At 35.9% G+C, this 16,787-nt stretch overlaps 1 protein-coding gene across 7 annotated transcripts in view; it reads left to right on the top strand.

The window, feature by feature from the left end:
- The window catches only part of Cdh8 (cadherin 8), a 377,695-nt gene that overhangs the window by 213,539 nt on the left and 147,369 nt on the right, over nucleotides 1–16,787 (top strand). For all 7 annotated transcript variants that reach the window (XM_031341029.1, XM_031341023.1, XM_031341026.1 and 4 more), the window contains 3 exons: nucleotides 5,699–5,866; nucleotides 9,551–9,738; nucleotides 15,646–15,899. In XM_031341029.1, the coding sequence (XP_031196889.1) occupies nucleotides 5,699–5,866; nucleotides 9,551–9,738; nucleotides 15,646–15,899 (610 nt within the window). The remainder of the gene's footprint in view (nucleotides 1–5,698; nucleotides 5,867–9,550; nucleotides 9,739–15,645; nucleotides 15,900–16,787) is intronic.

Genomic DNA, 16,787 nt, shown 5'->3' with positions numbered 1-16,787 from the left:
GAGAGGGTGGGAATGGGAAGAGAGGAGGGAGAGGAAGCTGCAATCTGGATGGAAAGTTATATAATGAATGAATGAATGAATGAATGAATAATGCAAAATCTAAGAGAGTATGTCTACCCACTTAATCATCCATATATGTATCTATGTATCTGTTATCTATCTATCTATCTATCTATCTATCTATCTATCTATCTATCTATCTATCTATCATCTATCTATCTATCCATCTGTTAATCCTTCTTCTATCTGCCTATCTCTTTTTCTGCAAGATATTGCTTACAAAGAAAGAGAAATGCAGCCTCTTTTGAAAATGATGCTAGGTGACTCATTTTCTAAGTCATGTATGTATGTATCCCCTTTTTTATGACTTTGTTGTGCAGATTTAACATTTTTATGAAGACAGTTTTGAGTGCTATGGTAGGCAAGTAGGATGCATCTCCTCTTGTATATTTTGACCTTCATAACTGACAGCATGTAGCACCAATCACATAGCAAGAAGAAACAGTGCAGTACAGCAACTCCTGTAGGAACCTATCTCTCAGGAGTCTGTACCGCTTACTCTCATAGGCGATAGACCCTCTTTCAGAGACAGTGAGATAATAATCGCACATTGAATCAGCAAGGGCTTCTGGGGATAACAAAGGTAGGGGTTTCATAACTGGGATAATGTGTTCAACAAGACGCATTCAAAAGAGGAGTCTAGCGCAGCATTTTATATCAACTGCAATCTCTGTGCAGCACAATCTGGGAGACCCGCGACGAGTGAATTACAGTAATCAGCCTTCAATATGACAAAAGACTTAATCAGCATCTCCTTGCCTTTCTCATGAAGCCTCTCAATCTGGTGAGATCATGGAAATTATAAAAAGACGCTTTTGAGATGGATACAAAATGCTTCTCAAATGATAATGTTAAAGACAATGGGAATGGGGGAGGGAGGGAAGCACATACAAGTTTTAGATTTCTGAGATGTCTGAAACAGGATTCTAATCAGAAGCAGTCCCCTAGTGCTTAGCCATAAAAACCAGCTGTCTAACATTAGGGAGAACTTAGGCCAGTCTAAGATTCTTTACTTTGAAATTTTACACTGGGGAAATCTCTATTTGATTGAATAAAGCAAAGGTAAAACTATGTCTTTTAAATACCAAAGAAGGAGGCACGTGGGTCTATTCATAGGTAGGTGATCAGTGCAGAATGCAGAGGAAGAGGATTCCCTTTTCACTTTACCCCTATGCCAGGGTTCCTCCAAATCCCTTGCCTTCCCTAACCATACTCCCCAGTGTCAGTTCCAAGTATGCATTCTATTAATTCATGGAGAACAAATGTTCTCATTAATTTTCTGGTTAGATTAGCTTTCTTACATCGAGTTCCTGAGAACTACTTTTAAAAGACACTTGTTTCAACCTTTACTGTAAACATTAAAAGTAATGTTACAGACTGGCTCATGACCCATATAACACTTAAATTTCTATTACGTTGGTCAGACACAAGACAGAAACAACTCAGAAGGAAGAATCGCTAACTTTGGCACATGTTTCAGTAGGTTTGTTACGTGATTGTTTGGATAAATATATACATGACTTGGGGCCAGCAGCATGGGTAGAAGGAGACTGTTCCCAATGGGAACAGGGAGCAGAGATAGAGGAAGGACCTGCAGCCCATGTATATGCTTCAGTGACCTACATTATCCAGCTACTTCCCAACTGCTACACTTTGTACCACTTCTCAAAAGAGTAAAACAATCTGGAACAAGGTACATAACACACGAACATGCAGGGGGTATTCTATATCCTAACTTTAACTACTAATTTGTTTTCCTCAATTAAAAACCCAATTATGCTTGACCTTTCTGAAACTTACGAAATGTTAGGGTCCTTCATTTTTCAAGGAGAAGAGTTTACTCTGGGGATGTCTTGTGATTTAAACAAGGTTAGCAAATTGCAGAAAAGGATAAATCTAAACTTTAGAAATGATACTTATCTAAAATGTATAAAAATTAGGAATGAAGTTCTATAAAATTATTATATTGATTCACATAGGTACTGGGATTTTTAGAGTGAGAAAAAATAGTTTTAATTTATTATGAAACTGCTTCTTAAGTATATCATGACAAGCGAGCATAGGAGGAGCTGTCTGTGAGAAGTAGGGGACAGTAAGAAGAATAACAGCTGCAGGGAAGGGCAAAGTAAATTGATAATTGCAAAATACTGTAGTAGGATATATATGGAAAAGACATAACTAAACCCATTATCTTGCATGCTACATTGAAGAAATTATTAAGAAAAAGATCACATTAAGGAACTTAACTAGCTGGTCCAGAAATAAAAAAATAATAAACATCATTTTGAAAAAAAATATAATCTGTTTATAATTTGTTTCCAAGTTGCAATGGAATCTTAAATATATATAACCTCTTGAAACTGCAGCTGAGCACAGCAAACATGTGACTATATGCACAGAAGTGAATGCAAAAGCATTAATGTCCACTGGCCAATATGATAAAAAGTGATATGCACTTTGCATTTTGGTTATACAAAAGCATTTTTATATTACTTTGTCTAATATAAAGGTGATAGGAAGTTTTTATTTCTCTTATTAAAATCAAAGCTGGAACCTGAAAATCATTGCCAGTGAAATGGAGATTTAAATCTTTTAGTGTCCAACATGTCCAACACTTTGAACTACAAAAATGTGAAGTAAAACAGCCTGTTCTAATTACTCATTTTCTGCTTTATGTTAGATGATATAAAGTACAATATTTTCTTTATAAAGAAGATTTTATCTTGTCCATAAGCCTCCCAAAGCTGCTGATTTTTGTGATGAAAATGTGGGCTAAAGCAGCAGAGACTTTTAATTTGATTTCAGTCTTCTATTTTAGGGGTATATCAATGTCTCACAATGCTGAGAAAGTGAAATCATCTGTCCTCTGATTAGGAATAAAAATCTCAAGTAACATGTATAGCCAGGACCCAACACAAAGATTAAAAAAAAAATTGGTAGATAAAAGGCACTAGCAGTTTCTACAATGCCTTTATAGCCACAGGGTAGAAGGAAAGTTCTAGAAATTCTGTGTTGGATTTTGTAATGAATTACTGCTAGTACTGGGGTTAAGATTAGAGGCAGTGGGCTCCGGCAATCTGTTCATTATACAGTTTGAACCAAAGCCAATTACTTGTGTTGTGTGTCCTGAAGTAACCTTAGAGGGAATTCCCACTTGATTTAGCAATCAGGAAAGTTACTCCCAACATCTTAAAAAAGAAGGTAAAGAGCAAAGCGAATAGACATAAAACGTTGCAGCTTGATATTATTGAACTATTCACATAAGGCTGTATTCTCACTGTATTGGTAGGATCACATGCCCTGGTTCTCAGCGACCCAGCTTCATAACCACAAAACAAGTACTTCTGAATTGTTGCTATTTGGAAAACAAAGGAATTCTGGCAATGTCTTTTTTCCATTGGATTATAAAGTGACAATATATTCACTATATTTGATATCAAAATGGTAGCTGGTTTACTGGCGAACACTGATCTTCAAAGCATTCAAAATTGGCAACACAAGTACCATGAACAACATTATCCTCAAGGGAGTAAGAGAGACAATGAGATACTAGACAATGCTTTTCTATAACAATATCTACAAATTAGGAAAAAGAAATAGAATAGCCATGCCATGGCTATTTTGTTTGGGGAACTTAAAAATTGCTTTGACACAAACCTAAACAAATATACAGAAAACAGCAAGGCATAGTACTGAGTTGGGGATGGAGCAGTGTAGTAGTACTTACCTAGAAGGCTAGAGATCTTGGAGGTTCCTATTGAGGGAGAAAAACAAGTAACAAGTGCAAAAGGAGGAAGAAGAGGAGAAGGAGGAGGAGGAGGAGGAGAAGATGAAAAGAAAAGACAGAATAGTTATCTGCATGACCATGATGACAAGACTTCTAGGTTCTGGAAAGGTTAGAGAACTAAATAGTTTGGATTTGTGTTGCTGTGAGACTATGTCCTAACATGGTACATTCATATTTTGAAAATCTATGTGCCTGTAAGGATCAACTGTGCTGCAAAAAAAAAAAAAAAAAAAGTTCTAAATGACATTCACTGTGTAAAAACAATTAAATGTGATAAAATGCTAGTATTCCATTTATAATTATGATTGCATGTTTATAAGCATGGACACAGATGAATACTAAATGCATAATATACTTCTATTTGTACAGAAAGTGTAAAATACTTATCAATGATCAAATTTATGTGAATGGATAGAGGGCTATGTAAAGATTTTTAAAAATCAAGTTTGGGGGTATACAAGTAAGCTTTCAATATTTAAGAGAATAGTAAAATTACTAGTAAACAGATATACCTGCATAAGCTTTAAAATCTCCACAAAGAACTTAGAACTTAGCAGTTTCTGTCTGTGTATGGGACACTCTTGGTGGAGATCTGCAGGCTCTGGCCCACCTGGAATAGCCAAAGAGTTGGGCTTTCTGAAGTGGAGGGGAAGTCAGATCAAGGAAAGCTACCATGTCTTTTCTGAGGCCAGTGTTGCTCTGGAGTCCTTGCAGGTGAGGAGCTAAGGTCAGGGCCACTGAGCTGGAAGTATCTGTAGTGGGCTCCAGCAGCTTCCAGAGACAAAAGCTTCCAGATAATTTTTTGCTCCAAATTGTTACAGCTCTATACGACAGACACTCTCAGATGGTCCTTGAGAAAATAACTCCTGTGGTTTATTCCTTGTGGGTAGGGTCTTATATACATTTTGGGGCAGGTTGGGGTCTAAAAGCAGATGCTTTCTACTGGCTTGGTTTGAGATGTCATGGAGGCCTCATTTGCAAGCTCTACGTAACTGATTGCCACAGTCCTCTCCATGGTGTGTCTTCATCATGTGTTCCAGGACAAGAACAAGTTCGGGAGTACAAAAAGCACCTACCACCCTGAGATATGAGAATTCACCAGGGTTTCTAAATCTGCTCAACCTTCCTAGTTTTTTTTTTTTTTTTCTGGTGACAGGATTCCACTTGCCCCACAAAGTACTAATGTATTTTCTTCTCTTTTTTTCCCCTCCTTTCTGTATTTTCTCAGTTTTCTAATCTAGTTGTTATTTTGTGGTAGAAAAGATTATACAAGTGAACTCATAAAACAAAATGTAAATGAATAACACTACCTTTGTATTTAATTACTTGTCTGCTTTACTTCTGTATGGTGTTCTACTCCTCTGAGTGGATTCTCACAGTTCATTCATTTTGTTCACTTTATTAATGAATTTGTGAGCCAAAGAATAATTTATCTTTGATCTTAGAGCCTCCAAGGTTTTTGTTGATCTACTCATCTTCTAGAGGAATTGGAGTATGTGATAAATTGCAGGATTCTTTCACTTCCAGGCTTTTCCTGGGTAGATGAGGCTATGTTGTGATTTATACTTTAGTGTGGTAGGCAGTTTGTTTTCTAAAGTATATTTTTACAACCTTTCTTAGACTTTACAAAAGGTGTTTTTGAAGGTTATCTATGAATACCTATCATTACATTCAGATTCAACATTAGTTTTGCAGACATATACCAGTTAAATATCAACAGAAAACAAAGTCTTCTCTTAGTAGCACTTGATATATGCATATGTGGGTCTGTGTATCTGTGTCTGTGTGTGGCATGCTCATTTCTTAATGAACATTCTACTGAAGTTCTTTCTTCTATTTTGTTTCTCTCAGCTATTATAAAAACTGCCCTTCCTAACATGGACAGAGAAGCCAAGGAGGAATACCTGGTCGTAATTCAAGCCAAAGATATGGGTGGACACTCTGGTGGTCTTTCTGGAACCACAACACTCACAGTGACCCTTACTGATGTTAATGACAATCCTCCAAAATTTGCTCAGAGTAAGTGATTCCCTGCACTCGCCAGGAATTATGTACATTTTTACTATAATTTTCCTCGTGTTTGTAGAATGTGATAACAGCCAGAGATTACTTACTTCTAAATTATTCCTAACAGAAATTTACATCCATTTTCATAATTCCAAGTATATGGAGAAAACACCAAATATCAAGGGGATAATATGTAATGGAATCAGAAATAACTTGAGAGAATGAGGAAAATTCAGTTCAGAGATTGATCCAGTATTAATCCTATTTTTGTAGAGAATAAACGAAGTCTCAAGTGGGAAAAGAAGCTGTACATTAAAGGTGCTTCCAAACAGGCACTTTCCTTCTTGCTCGTGGGAGAGAGATTACTAATTATTGATTCCCTCCTCCTAAGGGTATATACTCTGATTTAGCAATCTCAACAGAATTCCAAGCATCCACAATCAGTTGTCCTTAGAGATGATCACTATTTTCTTACATCCACATCCTCCTATGAAACCTGTCTTAAGAGCACTTATCAAGTAATATTACATGGGAGAGTGATTCATTAACGTTTTTCAGATATAGCAGGATAAATCTTGAATTGAGAAATGAAGAATACATAGAAATACATGGAACAAGATGAAATGACTAGACACTGAGGCTAAAAGTCCATAGCTAAAAAAATATGTCCATAATACTATGTATGCATATTAATATACATATATCCACGTTTAAAGATTCTGAACAGGAGTAAATTAGATGATTTTTTCTATCTAGCTTTTTTGATTTAATTAATTTCCTCTATGCGCAATCATATTGTCAGTGAAAAGAAGTTCATTTATGCTTGAAAAATACACAGAAGTCATAGTCATATGCACCAACTATTTCATTATTTACTATTTCTTCAATAAGTACAAAAGTATTCTTATTTTATGGGTATTGTAGCTAATATGACCCTAAATTTGTACATGCCTGTATTAATAGCATTGCACTGAATTTGCACATGCATGTACTTTATATGTATATATACATATATATGTATATATATTCACTAATTAGGAAATTTACATGCATGTATATACATATGCACATGATATATACATATATACATATATATGTATATATACTTATATATAAAATATTGTTTGTATTGTTAAATATATACAATACAAAAATGATAAGGATTTTGGTATCACTGAAAATCAGAAAACCAGTGAGTTATATTTACTGAAAGGCACTGAAAAATGAGGCTACAGACACATGTACTGAGTTAGTACACCATGTTAAATATCATGATGTTTAGTCTAAGATTATTACAAAGTTATTAAATGTCTGAATTTGTAGATAAATTAGCTGAGTTTTCTCAAGAGAAATAATAAATATACAGATAAATAATTATTTAAAGAGTTCCAGTGTCACTGCCAAATTATAGCTAAACAATAATAAGTTTATATACATACCTTTTGAAGGTGTTAGGAACCAAGGTACAGGTATAAACTGAATAAAGTATATGGCCTCTAAATCTTTAGGTGTTAATTATGGAAGCTGAATGATGTGCTGTTTTATGAATTTCACGAGATAGCTTATCACATTTCTGGTATTAGTAGCTAACTACCTCCTGGAACTTTCTCCTAGCTTAAGAATCACCCCATGAAACCTACTTTTTGAAAAGAATGAGAGGAACTAGGAAAGGCAAAGAGAAAGAAGAGGGTCAGAGTAGAGATATAAAATGGTATATTTGATAAGCAATTGAGCATTCATTCAAGTTCCAAGGTAGAAAGTATAGAAATATATTTTCATATAGAGATATATGTTCTGTTATTCTTTGAATTATGAACCTTTTAAAGCTATATATTGAAATAATCTATTCTATCTCTTCTATGGTCTTTTACTTGGCTTCTTGCTACCCTCACTCATTATGCAGCTCATCTTTTACTGAAAGGTGATTATTTCAATTTAACAGCTGAAGGTGGGTTTCTAAAGCAATTTCCTTTTGCAAACGTAATGATTACTAACTGTGTTTGCCCAGATAAACTTGACAAGAACATTCAAAATGGCAGTGGATAAAGGAATGCTGCATTTACTTAGTTCTTGAAGGCTCTCTGATGTATGATTTGCAGGAAGGTGAGGTCCAAAGACTGATTATTTACTTTGTCAGCACAGCAAGAGAATATCCCCCAAACATACATGGAATACAAACCTTGAGAGTCCTGGGTAGCTTGTGTTGGACAGCAAGATTTTCTTTGCCTACTATATTACTTTTGCACTGTCCTTGCAAAATGCTTTTGTTCTTCAGTCCCAGAGTTGAAGAATTCCAAGAAATGATTTTGTCTTGTCATTAACAAAGAGAACTTAAGGAGGTCTGCTCATCAAATTAACCAGTCAAATTCTACTGGATAAACATACCATGGTTATTCAGGAATTCAATGTTTGAGCTTAAACTAAAATTGAGTAAGATCCTGTAGATTTCATCTTTTTCCATTTTGTTATGATTTCTGTAGGACTCTGTCTTCCTGGTTGTCTGAGTTTGGGTTTGCCTCTGAGACAGGAATCTTATTATAAGTAATTTAATTCCCCCAAGGAGCTCCAGCAGGGAAGTGAAAAAGGCAGGCTAGAAAGCCAGAGGTGTGCAGGATCCAAGTACTTAACACTGTGGCTGGATGTACCTTTATCCTACGGAGACATATCTGAACTGTTGGAAATATAAGAGAAAAAACAATAGTAACGACTCAAAGTTATCCTACCAGAAAGGGGGAGAATTCTACTATTTCGTAAACGAACTCCTATGAGTCTTTGATGACTGTTTCCATGGCATGAATCAATGCTTGAACAGTTCCTCCAGCCTGACATTCAATGGATGAAATAGAATCTGAAGGCAAGATAAAACCCTGAGGCAAAGAAATATAAGAACAGGTAGACAGATGTAGGGCAGATGAGCAGTAATGTGTTAATGGCCTGGGAGAGTGATCCAGTACCATAAGCTTCTACTCTACCAATGAAGATAACTGCAACCAACATCACAATGAAAAAAATTGGAATAAAAAATAGGACAAATGCCACTGATTAGACATGCTTTACTGTCCCCACAAGAGAATGAAAACACATTGTAATTGTATTTCGCCTAGGGAGTTTCGAAGGTAGGATTCTAGTTTTCAGAGCAATGAAGAATTTAGTGACAAGAGGAGTGTTTCATGTATCTGGATAGCTTGCTGCAGGGCATGGCAGAAGTTTAGTAATTGGATTTTATCAAAAACGGTCTACAAGTTTGTAAATATAAAAGTAAGTTCAAAAGTGACTTTCAACACGATACATATTGCATCTCTCTATGCTGAAATTAGCTTAATATTTTATGTGGGGCAACAATGAATATTCCCACAGGCAGGCAATGTGATTTTACAGAATTTAGGAAGGGAAATTTTCATAGACACACTAATATTCTGGTAGGGATACTCCAAACAAATACTTGGTAACCATACAGAGAATAAGTAAGTTCTCGGTATCTGAAGAATGATGAAGAAGACTCCCTACTTCTGGGAAATATTTGTTTTACATTTGTTTAGATGAGTGTGCATTTCATAGAGGAGATAATTCTTTCCATTTCTACTATTATCTTGGCAATATCTCTAGAGACATCAGAATATAGAAAATGTCCAATTAATCTTGCTAAATTAATGGCTAGTGTTTGCATAATACCAAGTATTCTTCATCTTTTCAAAGGTTTGTATCACTTCTCAGTACCAGAAGATGTGGTCCTTGGCACTGCAATAGGAAGGGTTAAAGCTAATGACCAGGATATTGGTGAAAATGCACAATCATCCTATGACATCATTGATGGAGATGGGACAGCACTATTTGAAATCACTTCTGACGCCCAGGCCCAAGATGGTGTTATAAGACTAAGAAAGGTAAACTAAAGAGTATTTTCTTCATTTTCTAAATATTTTTGAAAAACATGACTTCTGATTCTGTAGACCGAAACCACCCAGAGTTGATAGATATTTAGATTTAAGATAACTGGTAGGTTGAAAAAGTATACATAATAGTCCATATTGCCAGTCTCTTAGGGCCACATAACATTTCATATGTCCCCCTGGTAAACAGCTACCATGCTGTAGCTATCATCCTTCTACTTATCCTCACACTTATGATTCAGTGAGTTATTCAGTAGGGCAAAAACCAAACACAAAACAGTCACTCAGTCTTTACACAGGGCACTGAAGTCATTGCCCTGAAGGGAACCTTTAACCAATGGAGAGAACAGATGGACAGGCAGTCGCTATTGGCTAATGAAATTACTCCAGGGTACAATTACCTACAGTTTGTATGAATTCTCTATGGGAACATGTGTCAATTGCCCCCACAGGAGTAACAAGTTCAATAGATTCTAGACATATTTCTTATGTAACTCTCGTTTTTCTGATCCTCTGTTTCTTTAAATGCCCTGCCCAATACATCAAAAGTTTTCCTGGGCTTTATTGAAAATTCTGCTACAAAAGAAACTCAATGCCAAGCAAGATGTTCAAACTCCAGTATCTTATGTGGCTCTGAAGCTCAATATGGAGACTGACACTCCTACAACTGATTAGTTCAAATATGTCAAAAGTCCAAGCTTTGGGGAAAATAAATCTCATGGTGTCCTTCTTCCAGAGGTTAGGGCAATAGTACAAGAAGACAACCTTCTAAAAAAAATGAGGATTTGAACCATTTTGACCATTGAACTGTGTCTCTTTTTTCTTCTTGTTGTTTTTGTAATGTTCTGATTTTATGTGGTTTTTAATTTGTGTTCTTCATCATCATCTCTATCTTCATAAATGCATGCAGCAATAAGGTCCTGAAGAATGGCACAAATTTTACTCATGGTTAGATCCATCATTGTGAATGCCATGATACTTTGTTCAATATTATTCTTCACATCTTTTTTTTAAAATGCTATTTTAAATAGATTTTCTAATTTATGAATAATAAGTGATGATACACACTATTGGGAACCAGTAATGTTTTTGCTGCTGTCTTGATTAGCATTAAATTGACACAATGTTAAGCCTACAATGTGGTTCTATCATGTTGCATGATAATCTAAGTCAGCTGGAGATGTAACTCAGTGGGGTCTGCTTGTCAATCATGAGCAAGACCATATAATTCTATCTTTGGCAGCTCAATAATATATGTGGAATAGTATTGCTCTGAATTTCATATTGAAGAGGAATTAACAATGGAAACCTAGAATTTTCTGGCTTTTTTTAAAAATAAAATGCTTACAAACAATGTTGGAGACAAATGTGCATATTTATTGTAATTCTTCAATGAGCAACATTATTCTCATGCCAGGATCCAAGTTCAGAGTTTTGAGCTAAGAGTCAAAAATATTTAAAGGTTAGCATTGGCTGTATAATTATGTTTTAAGTCAATTACTGAAAAACCCACAACCAAATTTTCTTTGCCTAAAATTTGTCATGACATTTTTATTGTCTTTAACTGCTACTCATTGTTCCTGCTATGTGGCTTCATAAATGGAGACAATTAGTTGTTCACTGTAATTCTGTTCACCAATATTTTATAAACCTGGAGGTATATGCCATGAACTTATTGCCATGAAACACAAAAGTTTAAAGACTGCACATAAGGGATTATATTTCAACAGGCCACTAGGCTACTGTTTATTAACTGATAAAATCCTAAGTACACAAGAGGATGTTTGGACACATTATAGTTAAGTTGGGCTGACAATTACAGACAAACAAACAAACAAACAACAACAAAATTGTCCTTGGGGAACTGCCTTGTTTTGTTTTTTACTGAAGTAAAACGTGGAGTGAGGTACAGAGAACATGGAGTGAGGTACAGAAAATGTATTTACCCTTTTGGGCAGAGTAGTCTACAGGATCTTTTTATGAAACAATCTAGAAACATTGGCTTTTGTAAGAGCAAGAGGTGAAGGAAAGGGAAGACATTGATCAAAGAGTTAAAAAATGGAAAACTGGACATGATTTAGTGATAGTTTGTGCAACATTATAGCCAGGGCATTTCCACAAGAATTGATTTTTTTGTTTGTTTTTGAAGGTGGGAACCTTTTCCCATTAATTATTTAATTTATTTTTTACATCTTGATTAAAGTCCCTTTTTCTACTTTCCTCCGAGTCCCACCTTTATATCCCCTTCCCAACATCACCCTCCCATTTTCCTCCAAGAAGGGGAGGTCGGCCATGTGTACCAACCATCCCCAGCACACATCAAGTAGCAGCTGGACTAAGCCCACCCTCTCCTACTGAGGCAAGTCAAGGCCACTCAGCTAAGAGAAAGGATTGAAATGTAGTCAACAGAGTCAGAGACAGCCCCCACTCCTATTGTCAGGGTATTCACGTAAAGACCAAGCTGTACATCAGCTACATATATTTAGGGGGTGTAGGACCTGCCCATTCGTGCATTTGGTCAGTTCTTCAGACTCTGTGAAGTCCCATGGATCCAGGTTAGTTGACTGTGTAAGTCTTCTTGTAATGTTAATCCCTTCGCTTTCTCAATTCTGTTCACTACTCTTCCTTGAGACTCTCTGAGCACCATCTGATAGTTGTGTGTGGGTCTCTGCCTCTGTTTCAGTAGGCTACTCTCATAAGACACTTATGCTACTCATGCCTACAAGCATATCAGAGTATCATTAATAGTATCGAGGTTAGATCTATTGCATGGGTCATTTATTCATTTGCGATTCTCTCAATTTCAGCTACATCTTTATCCCTGACCAACATGTAGGTGGGGCACCTTTTGAGTTGAAGGTTTTGCTGGTGGGTTGATGTCCCTCTCCCTCCACTGCAAGTCCAAATTGACTAAAGGAGGTGGTAAATGTAGGCTTCATATCCCCAGCTGTTAGGGGTCTCATCTAGGGTCTCCCCATAGACTTCTGGGAGCATCTTATTCCCAGGTTTTCAGGTTGTCCCAGATATGCCCACACCACCGATCTCTGTTCAGTCTCCTAGCTCTCTCTTGCCCTGTTCTCCCCTTACCTAATTCCTACCTCTCTTCCTCTTTCCACTAGCTTTCTCAGCCAGTTCCCCACTCCATCTACTTCTCATGCCTATTTTATTCTTTTTCTGAGTGAGATTCAAATATCCTCCCTTGGTCCCTCTTTGCTACTTAACTTTTTTAGGTCTGTGGATTATATCATGATTATCCTATATTTTATGGCTAATATCCATTTATAAGTGAGGACATACCATATCATACGTGTCTTTTGGGTCTTGATTACCTCACTTTGTACTTTGTGGTACAAAGCTAAAAGGAGAACTTTCAACAGCAGAATTTCTAATGGCAGAGAATCACTAAAAGAAATATGCTATATCCTTAGACATCAGAGAAATGCAAATCAGTTCTGAGATTCCATCTTACACCCATTAAAATGGCTGAAAGAAAAACTCAAGGGAGAGCATGTGCTGGTGAGGCTGTAGAGCAAGGTGTGTGTGTGCAAATTTGTATAACCATTTAGAAATCAATCTGGCATGTTTTTTTTTTTTTTTTTTTTTTTTTTTTGAGACAGGGTTTCTCTGTGTAGCCCTGGCTGTCCTGAAACTCACTCTGTAGACCAGGCTGGCCTTGAACTTAGAAATCCACCTGCCTCTGCCTCCCAAGTGCTGTCATCTGGCCTTTTTTGTGAGAAAACTGGTAATAGTTCTACCTCAAGACTCACCTACACCATACCTGGATATATATCCTCAAACTATTCCACCACCCAACAAGGACCTGATGCAGAAGCCATGGAGGGATGTTACTGTCTTGATTCTCCTGGCTTGCTCAGCTTACTTTCTTATAGAACTTAGGACTACCAGCCCAGAAATGGCACCACCCACAATGGGACCTCCTAACTTGATCATTAATTGAGAAAATGCCTTACAGCTGGATCTCATGGAAGCCTTTCCTCAAGGGAGGCTCTTTCTCTGTGATAACTCCAGCTTATGTCAAGTTGACACACAAAGCCAGCCCGTACAGTCTTAATATCCACCAAAACTGATAAGGGAGTGAAGTGACGGATATGTCAACTGAGATGACATATATATAGTATATATATATATATATATATATAGTATATATATATATGTGTGTGTATATATGTACAGATATATGTATATATATATAGTATACTTTATATACTAGCCTATTATTGTACTTTAAATTATGTATTTTTCAAGTAAGTTACTACTGAATTACTATAACTTAAAATCGCTATTTGTTAATTAAAAATAATATTAGTATAATACTAATATACTAATTAAAGTAATATTAGTATATTATTAGCATGTTTTAAATATATTTTTGAAGTTCCTGGAATAACAATACTATTATAATGTAGACGGTTTGCAAAATTTCATCTCATCGTAATCATTTCTTCCAAACTAAATACATGCACTTTGTTTTATCATAATCAACATGGAAGAATGTTTGAACTGTTTATCACAAATTATTTGGGAGAAAAACTAATTCCCATTATATCTGAATTCAAACATAAAATCCAACATTGAAGGGTGAAATAAGAATATATAGGGCTGGAGAGATGGTTCAGTGGTTAAGAGCACTGACAGCTCTTCCGAAGGTCTTGAGTTCAAATCCAAGCAATCACATGGTGTCTCACAACCATGAGTAAATGAGATCTGACGCCTTTTTCTGGTATGTCTGAAGACAGCTATAGTGTACTTAGAAATAATAATAAATAAATCTTTTTAAAAAAGGATATGTATATTTAATCTTGCACAAGGGCTCCTATGGTAACTTTTGTCCCAGCTTCCATTTTCTAAAAATCTGCATTGCAGATTTAAAATTCTGTTTCTTCTGAGAAATTGTGATGCATATATAAACTATCTATTTGAATCTTGACAGACTTACATTCTTAAAATCTGGAATCTTATAACTTGCCAAGAATTTCCCTAGATGGTTTCTGAAGTATGTAAATGGAATATAGCCACTTACCTTGCTCAATTTACACCAGTCACTGACAAAAATCTTGCGGATTGTTAAGGAATGAATGATGACTCTTTCAGAAATAACAGCAGGAATAGAGAAATGATGTAATTTCAATTTTTAAGTGGCTGCTGTGCAAAGTCAGACCTACTTGAGTCTATTTATTTGCCTTCACAATTTTTCCAAATGTAAACAAAAACAGGTTTGCATGTGCAAGCATATCACTTTATCTGATTAACTGCTCCATAGCACAGCACTTTTGACAGAGACCTAAGAATGTCCTAAAAGAAATAAACCCTATTTCTGTCACATAATCAGTTAGAGTAGAAATGTTTGGGAAATTATATAAAACACTTTTTGTTAGGTTTAGTGCTAAATCGTGCTTTGTAACATCTCTTTGGGCTAAACAATGATCATTTCTAGTCTTTCCATTTCACACACTGTGCAGAAATGATAAAGTATTGTTCCCAGATAGAGATTGTATTCGGTGCTGTCTTATCTGACCCCAGCAGAAGCTTGGTTAACCAATGTTTAGGATGCTGGTCATGTCATTGCTAGTAAAATTTTATTATTACTCTGAAGTGAAATTTTGATGTTACAATTCATGACTGTGAATATTTTTGTGAATTCCTAGTGAAATGAGCAAAACACAACAGAACAATAGGAGATTAGACTCTCTAAGCTTGTATAATAAACAAGTATCAATAAATGCCTGCAAAATTTACACTTTGACTCTGGGGGAAATGTAGCCCATTAAGAGCCACAAACTAGCTTAAATAGGAATAACTTCCATCCATCCACATTATACTCATTTGTTCTCGCTGCTGTGCTTTAGTGAGAAGAATTCATCTTTGTCATTTTTTTAACAGCCTCTGGACTTCGAGACCAAAAAATCCTATACTCTGAAGGTGGAGGCAGCCAATATTCACATCGACCCACGTTTCAGTAGCAGGGGACCCTTTAAGGATACAGCAACAGTCAAAATTGTCGTAGAAGACGCTGATGAGCCTCCGGTCTTCTCTTCACCAACTTACCTCCTTGAAGTTCATGAAAATGCTGCTTTGAACTCTGTGATTGGCCAAGTGACAGCTCGGGACCCTGATATCACTTCCAGTCCAATAAGGTATTTCATTTCTAACTTCAGTACATGGGGCTTCATTGGACAAGAGGAGCCTTGGGACTGTGCCCTTGTGATAAAAGACTCCATTATTTTATCCTCTCTTTCTGTGTGTGTGTCTCTCTGTGTGTGTGTGTGTGTGTGTGTGAGTGCACTGTGTGTACATCCACAGTCTACAAAACCACAGATAATGCCTAGGGATAGGACTATCAAAATAAGTCAAGTTTTTCCAGCTTTTAGAAAGCTTGAAGGAGATGAAAAATTACAAAAGTTTTGTAGCACTTTCGGGAGAATCTTTTACATTTCATGCTTTATATATTTTGTATTTTTAGTATTGCATGAGCATTGCCAGTTTGTACTTTGTCGCTTCTGACATATATAGTGAATTATATTTTGGAATTCAGAAGTATGAGATCACCATGTCAATGCATTCGGATGTTCCTATCTTGTTTCTGAATGTGGCTTTGAAATCACCTTATTCTCAGTTTCTAAGCATTTCGTATAAGTCAGCATATCTAAACCAGATTCTTTTACCAAAAAAAAAAAAAAAAAAAAAGAAATTCAGTGTCATTTTAAAATTGCCTTGTTTATAATAGTTTTACTCAGAATTTTTCCTAGGATGGTAACTAATCACTTCAAGTTATGTTTTTTCCCTGCTGTAAGAAATGATAGTCTAATTGGTTTCTATTTTTTTATGTTGATTTATAGACATTTTTTTCTCATTTAGAAGGCTACAAAGGAGAGTATAGGTACTCAAGCTAAATAAGTTTGTTGCAAAATCACACCCAGTACCTATTATGTTGTGTGCTAGTCTCCAAGGATGAAGTATTAGCTAATGATGTGCTTGACAGTGAATTTTAAATATGGTCTGATAAATATGTGTACATGTTTTTG

Source organism: Mastomys coucha, unplaced genomic scaffold (genome assembly GCF_008632895.1).
Source record: "Mastomys coucha isolate ucsf_1 unplaced genomic scaffold, UCSF_Mcou_1 pScaffold22, whole genome shotgun sequence".
NCBI lineage: Eukaryota > Metazoa > Chordata > Mammalia > Rodentia > Muridae > Mastomys > Mastomys coucha.
This window is presented reverse-complemented; position numbering and strand designations above follow the sequence as displayed.